Here is a 6,575-nt window from a genome sequence, read left to right as displayed (position 1 = left end):
TAGGGAAAAGGGAAAAGATGGTAGAAGGTATAATCTTCCGACTGCATCTGAGGTTGTGGCTTTAGTTGTGGGTGATTTTGATGCAGGTAATGGTGAGAGAAACATCGTTTTAGAGACTCAACAAGGATACCTGCAACGAATTTTCATAGTGAGTTCTGCTTATTTACCATTGCACTATCTACTTTTATTCTCACATGGAAATGATGGATACAGTGATTACATGTCATTAAATGAATTGTTTATCATTATCATTTTATTTGTATATTCAAATATTCTTTTTCATATTACATTAAGTTCAACTAATTTTCACAATTTTATATATTAATTATTAAATAAAATTTATTGACTATAATAATTTATTTTTTGTACAGCACACGAGTACAAGTCTAATTATTATATACAAATGTAGGATTAATCATCGGGTGGGTTTGATAGGATCTGGGCCTAAAAAATCCAATCCGCCAAAAATCAAGTTAAAAAATGCATGCAGAATTGGGCCTATGGCGATAGCGTGTTGGGGATTTGCGTCTCAGTAGAGCCCATTAATATTCCCTCCTATTCGGTTTCCCTCCACTCGAAACAAATTCGATTATGGAAAACGCCGACGGGAGCAGCGAAGTGGAAAACGACGCCGAAATGAAGCTCTTGAGAGACAAATTCAGACTCTCCGCAATCTCCATCACCGAATCCCAAGGTTCCATTATTCTTCTCACAATTTTTTTTCCCTTTCCATTCATACAAGCGATTTCATTCCCTAATTCTCGTTACGCTCACCAATCTCCGCAGCAAAACGAAGCGGCAAGGAAGCGTCAAAAGTCGTAGTCACTTGCGTCGCGGATTTGGCCTTCAAATATACAGGTAACATCACCGTCGTTTCGCTGCACAATCCTCTTCAGAATTAGCTTAAACGACACCAATTGAAACGCCGTATGTTAAATCAGTATGATCGCAACGTGTTTGACATAATGCACCTATCATTATCAATTTGTTGTGAAATTAAATCGTCTTTTTGTAGTTCAATAATTGAAGTGTTGAGTTGTTGAAACAATGAAACTGAAGGAAAGTGTGTTTGTGAGCAGAGCGAGTGGCTAGGGATCTTCATCTATTTGCGCAGCATGCGAATCGTAAATCTGTAAACATGGAAGATGTGATACTCTGCGGTCGGTTTCGTTTCGCGTCTTCGCTTGCTTTTTCAGAGAACGAAACGACTTTTTATCTGTTTAACGTTACGTTTTTTGGTTTCAGCGCATAGGAATGGACATTTATCTGGCTTGTTGAGGACTTTCTCCAATGATTTGAAAGCCAAAGATCCTCAATCTGAGAGGAAGCGAAAGAAAGAAACCAAAAAGAACGACAAAGGAAACACTACTATCTTGGTATGATTAGAAAAAAATTGTACGTATTTTCTTTCCTTTCTATGTTTTTGGACTTGTTAGCTCGTGCTGGAATTGCCTAAAACAATACCAGCCACTACGAAGTGTGTAATTGGATTAATTAATTTTGGGGCATGTTTTTCGTCTATAGCTTCTAAATTATTTTTCATCTTTATCATTTTTTTCGCCCATGTTAATATATTAGAACTATTCTTCTAGTTGAAATTTTTTGCCATCCTATAGAGCTTAATCCTAAGATTTTGTCTAGGAAGAGTCATACATATATATTAATTTAAATCAATCCTCTCCATTGGTTACTCAATAGTTTTTTTATAAAGTATTATAAAGATTAAGATTTAAAAAAATAAAAGGGACATAACATCAACCGTATTATTTTATAAACTTGTGAATTTTTTGTTTATATCAAATTGAACCAAATAATGCAACAGCAAATCATGTTTTTAGTAACGTAAAAATGTCACTTTGCTCTCATCATCTGTCACCCTTCAAAGAGAATTTTTGTGGGGACTTTAGATCATCTACCGGCTAAAAATGATGCTCCTAATTTAATCGCATGTTTCAAAAATATTATTTTAAAATAACAAAATTATGCTTTAAAAAATATTAAAGCTCAACCGTCATTTATTTAAACTAACTTGAACTAAATATATTCTAAAACATGCTAGTCTGTAACCAAAAAAGATATTACATCAGTCTGCACCATCCATGGTCCATGTGAATTTAGTGCAATGGGTTCAACTGCTTGTAGAGGATTTATGGATTATAGGCATATTTGAATTTCCGTTGTGTTCTGTTAAATGCGAATCCATTGTTAAGTGGGTAAGACTCGCATATAAATGCTAGTCCATTAATCTATCTAAAAATATATTTGTAATATAATTTAATAGATTTTATTATGAAGTAAATATTTATAGTGTGTTTGGTTACACGTTGTTTATATGATTTTTTCATGTTTAACTAAAAATTAATAATTATAACTTTTATATGTTTGAGATGAATTAATGTGATTCTCTGTTTTTTAACGTACTTCAAAACATACATTTAAATAGGTTCACAAATCAAGTCAAGCTTTTAAAGTGGACAAGTCAGGTGTTAAAAAGAAATTCTATTTCAAAAGCCTTTGATTTAAGAAGTCATCCTCAAGCATGGTAAAGTCAAGCCCAATCCATGTCATAATTCATACAATTGGGTAATGCATGAATTCTTAAATTATTTTGAAAAAGTTTTGGTAGAATTACTCTATATAATTACTTATTATTTATATTAAATTTTAATAATTTAATAGTTAAATTAAAATTTTTTAATAAATAAATTAAATGTATAAATTTTTTGCAAAATTTAAAAATTATATAATACTTTATCATATAGATTTAAATTAACATATAATATATTTTTATGAATATACGTTAGTTTGAATTCATTAATGTATTGTTTAAATTTTATTTTTGGTTCTATTTTCAATTTACAATTTTAATTCCCTAAATTTTATTTTTATAATTTTAGTTCTTTAATTTTATAAAATTAAAAATTTGATCTTCTTGTTGTATATTCATTTGTTAAAATTATAATATTAGTTCTGACTTAATATTAAATAAATGATGTGGTAATTAATATTTAGTTCACATTTTTATCTCGTAAAAGTGATAAAATGAGATAAAAAAAAGTTAAGATAAAAATAAAAATTAAAAGTGTAATTTAGTCTAAATATCATTAAATATTAATTTTATGTCATTTATTTATTATTAAATTATGATGAACATTACAATTTTAACGGTAAAGATGAATATAGAGACTAAAATTATAGATTTTTATAAAATTGAAGAATTAAAAATTAAAGACTAAAATTATGGATTAAACATTATAGAGAGATCAAAAGTGTAATTTAATCTAAATTTTAATAAAAAGTAGTATAAAAAAGTTAATCAAGAAAAGAAAATAAATAATATTAATATTTTGTTTTGTTTATATATATATATATGTGTGTGTGTTGCAGATCAATTAGTTTTTTAGCTAATACACAATTTTACTTATAATTTTCATACTCGGAAATTGAGAAATGAATTGTATTACTGTCTACTTAAAATTTAAAAAAAGACATACTTATTTACCACTTACATTACACCAATGGATTATTAGGATTAACATTAGTGATAGAAATAAGTCCCCTGTTGACTACAGTGTTTTGTGGGTGACTGTTCTGATCCGAATCTGTTTTGTTTGACAATTGACACAATGGGAATAGGATGGCGCGAAAAATTTGATCTCTTCGTTGCGGTATTCCAGTGCACGCAGCTCAATATCTGACGAGAATCTTGAAATTTGAAGTGTGCAGTTAGTTTTGTATGATACACTCAACTCAACCGTAGAAGGGACAGACACATGGAAAAAGCATGTTGGCCTGCTCCTTTCTGTACTTTTGGCACCTTCTCCATCTCACACACTCCTCACTCCACTAATAAAGACGACCAAGTCACCACACAATGCATTCTATATTTACCACTTCCAACTTATAAGGACTTCCAGATTAAATTTTGATTTTATATATAAAATAACTTCTGCTAAAAAAATATATTTATTTTATATATCCTTACGGTTTTTAATAAAAATTATTTATTATTTTTTATAATAGATATTTTGTATCATTGTTATGATTAAAAAAATAGTTTTATATATTTTTAAAATTGTGTGGTAAAGAGAAGAGTAAAAGTCCATAAAGTGTATGTTGAATGTGCTTAATCAGGTGGCCTAGAATCCATCCAAAAGTGGGTAGATTGGGAAACTCAAAGGGTTGCCAAATGCCAGTGCTTCAGTTTCAATTTCAAAAATGTTTACCACTTCTTACTTCTCCATCGTCATCACTTGCCTGCTACCACTATTTTATTGTAAATTTCTTTTTACCATATTTTAACATTTGGATTGTGGGAAAGCGTCTTACTTGTATGTTAGTTATTTATGATTTGTTTAGATCCATATTAACATATGTTCGGTTGCACATTAGTTACATTCCGAAAAAATTCCATTTCATTGTATTTAAGATCAGTCCAGAAATTTTAGGTACTGGGACTAATACTTACTCATATATTTATAGTATTAAAAATTTTATATATAATTTTTAAAAGTATAAATATATTTCATAATTATTTTTACAATTTTTTATATCTACAATTATGATTAAGGATGGAAATAAATCGGGTAATGACTAAATTATATTATAATTTAATAGATTTGAACCTAACTTTCTTTAAAATTACATGTCTTAAATATAACTTATTTATCTGTCATAGATATTTTTCAAGTATTTGGTTAGAACTACAATCTTAAAGACCTACTTTATAATAATTTAACACTAATAAAACCATAAAAATAAATATGTTAAATTTTATATAAAAAAAGTTTAATTTATTTATGATATAAAATGTTTTTAATATCTAATATAAATTTTTATATGATAATTTATTTTAAAATATATTTTATAATACAAATTCAAAATAGATTATAAATCTTCCAACTTTTCCTATTTTGATTTTTTTAATCAACATATACAATCTTACAATATTTGCTATTTTGATCTTTTTAATCAATGTATACAATAAATAGAAAGTATAAAAGGTAAACATGCATAGTACAAACTTTATTTTATCAAAAATTAATTTTTTTAACATATTACTTTATATAAGTGAACATTAATATATATATATATATATATATATATATATATATATATATATTATATAATTAAACTTTTTTTTTAAAATTAATTCATTATTAATGGGTATTCTTTATTACATATGAGAACTAATCTCTTTTAAAAAAATTTAAAAAAATTAAATAAATGAGCACCTCCATCAAATTTATATTTTATACACATGATAATTTAAATATATATATATATATATTATTAGAATATAAATTTTATTTTTTAAAATATATTAATTTTTGGATTAAAAAAATATATGCATAAAGTGCCCCCACTATCTTCTACGTAGATCCGTTCCTGTTTAAGATGATAAGAATCACTTTGTAGCATATTTGACTATTAATAAAATTGATTTTAAGATATATAAATTTATATTTACTTGAAAATAAATGACAGTAAAATTAATTTCAAGATGTGAAAAAAAAATAATGATGATGATGATATGTAGGAGGCTGATTTTTTTTCTTAATCTATGTATTTATTATCGTTTTAATTTCATAACATAGATTTGATCTGACATGATATTTTGATCGTAATATACTTTTATATACTTTGAGTCAATCTAATTATAACTTGATTAATAATTAGAAGAAAAAAGTTAAGTTGATCCGATATTTGAACAAAATATGCAAATTTAAACACTATAAATAGTTAAATTATAAAATTGTCAAATGTAAAGATAAAATTTAAAAGATGCTTAATATTATATATTTCAAAATAAATTGCATTAATGTAAAAAAAAATTCTATGTAAAATTATTAATCTAAGTTTATAACTCCGTATTCATCAATACTTTATAAAAGCACAATTTTAACATGATGTGAGGTAAGGTCGGTTCAAAGTTTAACTTAAAGCATAATTAAAGTAAGAGTTTAATTTTATAAATTATTAGTATATTAATTTTATTTCTGTCAAAAACGTATATTGTATTATTAATTAATTAAAAATTATTTTAATGTAATACTTAAAATATTTGTTATAAAAATTGACAATTATATTATTATGAATTAGGTTTAAGCCTAACCTATATGATATTTTTATTAAGGCAATCAGTAATTAAGTATAAAGGAATTTTGACCAAAGCCAACATCAATATCGAGAGTAATGTATGTTAATATATCTGGAGGATCTAATAAGAATATTACCACTTAAGTGTCGAAATTTACAAGTGGTCCATGCACTTCTACCACACCGAATTGTTAGCAGAATCAAGAAATTGAAAGTTGAAACAACTTACAATCAGTTCGTTCGAACAAAACAATAGTGTAGGCCAGTTTTATTGCTTAATCCACGTAACATTTATGATATATTTTTGGTTAAAACTCTAATTTATTCTCTTATAATATTAAAAAATATATAATTTAGTTTTACTTTAATTTTTTTTTTCAATTTCTTCCCAATTTATTTTAAAATATTTCAATGTAGAATTTTTGTCCAAATTTCACAAACGGTGTTAAAGGTCCGTGAGAATCACGCTCGTGATT

The 6,575-nt window shown here is 26.2% G+C and overlaps 1 protein-coding gene across 3 annotated transcripts; it reads left to right on the top strand.

The window, feature by feature from the left end:
• Positions 1-534: 534 nt before the first annotated feature.
• On the top strand, positions 535-4,016 carry LOC109790404 (Histone superfamily protein). 3 transcript variants are annotated; one of them, XR_014434474.1, is made up of 6 exons: positions 535-694; positions 787-858; positions 1,080-1,160; positions 1,246-1,395; positions 2,444-2,542; positions 3,637-4,016. XR_014434474.1 is itself a non-coding variant. In XM_020349549.3 (5 exons), the coding sequence occupies exons 1-4, from the start codon at positions 592-594 to the stop codon at positions 1,380-1,382; spliced, it is 393 nt and encodes a 130-aa protein (XP_020205138.1). In that variant the 5' UTR covers positions 535-591; the 3' UTR covers positions 1,383-1,395; positions 3,637-4,016. The 3 variants fall into 3 exon arrangements, 2 of the variants coding, with proteins under 2 accessions (XP_020205138.1, XP_082932688.1); XM_020349549.3 differs by lacking the exon at positions 2,444-2,542; XM_083076562.1 differs by lacking the exons at positions 2,444-2,542; positions 3,637-4,016 and having other exon boundaries at positions 1,246-1,521.
• Positions 4,017-6,575: the final 2,559 nt, after the last annotated feature.

This window comes from Cajanus cajan, chromosome 6 (genome assembly GCF_000230855.2).
Source record: "Cajanus cajan strain Asha chromosome 6, NIPB_CcT2T_4, whole genome shotgun sequence".
Taxonomy (NCBI): Eukaryota; Viridiplantae; Streptophyta; class Magnoliopsida; order Fabales; family Fabaceae; genus Cajanus; species Cajanus cajan.
This window is presented reverse-complemented; position numbering and strand designations above follow the sequence as displayed.

What these genes read in the sequence shown, in the direction of transcription:
- LOC109790404 (XM_020349549.3), top strand. Translation starts at nt 592, where the DNA reads ATGGAAAACGCCGACGGGAGCAGCGAAGTGGAAAACGACGCCGAAATG. An exon ending in CTCCATCACCGAATCCCAAG is followed by an intron (nt 695 to 786) that starts GTTCCATTATTC and finishes CAATCTCCGCAG; the next exon opens with CAAAACGAAGCGGCAAGGAA. An exon ending in GGAAGATGTGATACTCTGCG is followed by an intron (nt 1,161 to 1,245) that starts GTCGGTTTCGTT and finishes TTTTGGTTTCAG; the next exon opens with CGCATAGGAATGGACATTTA.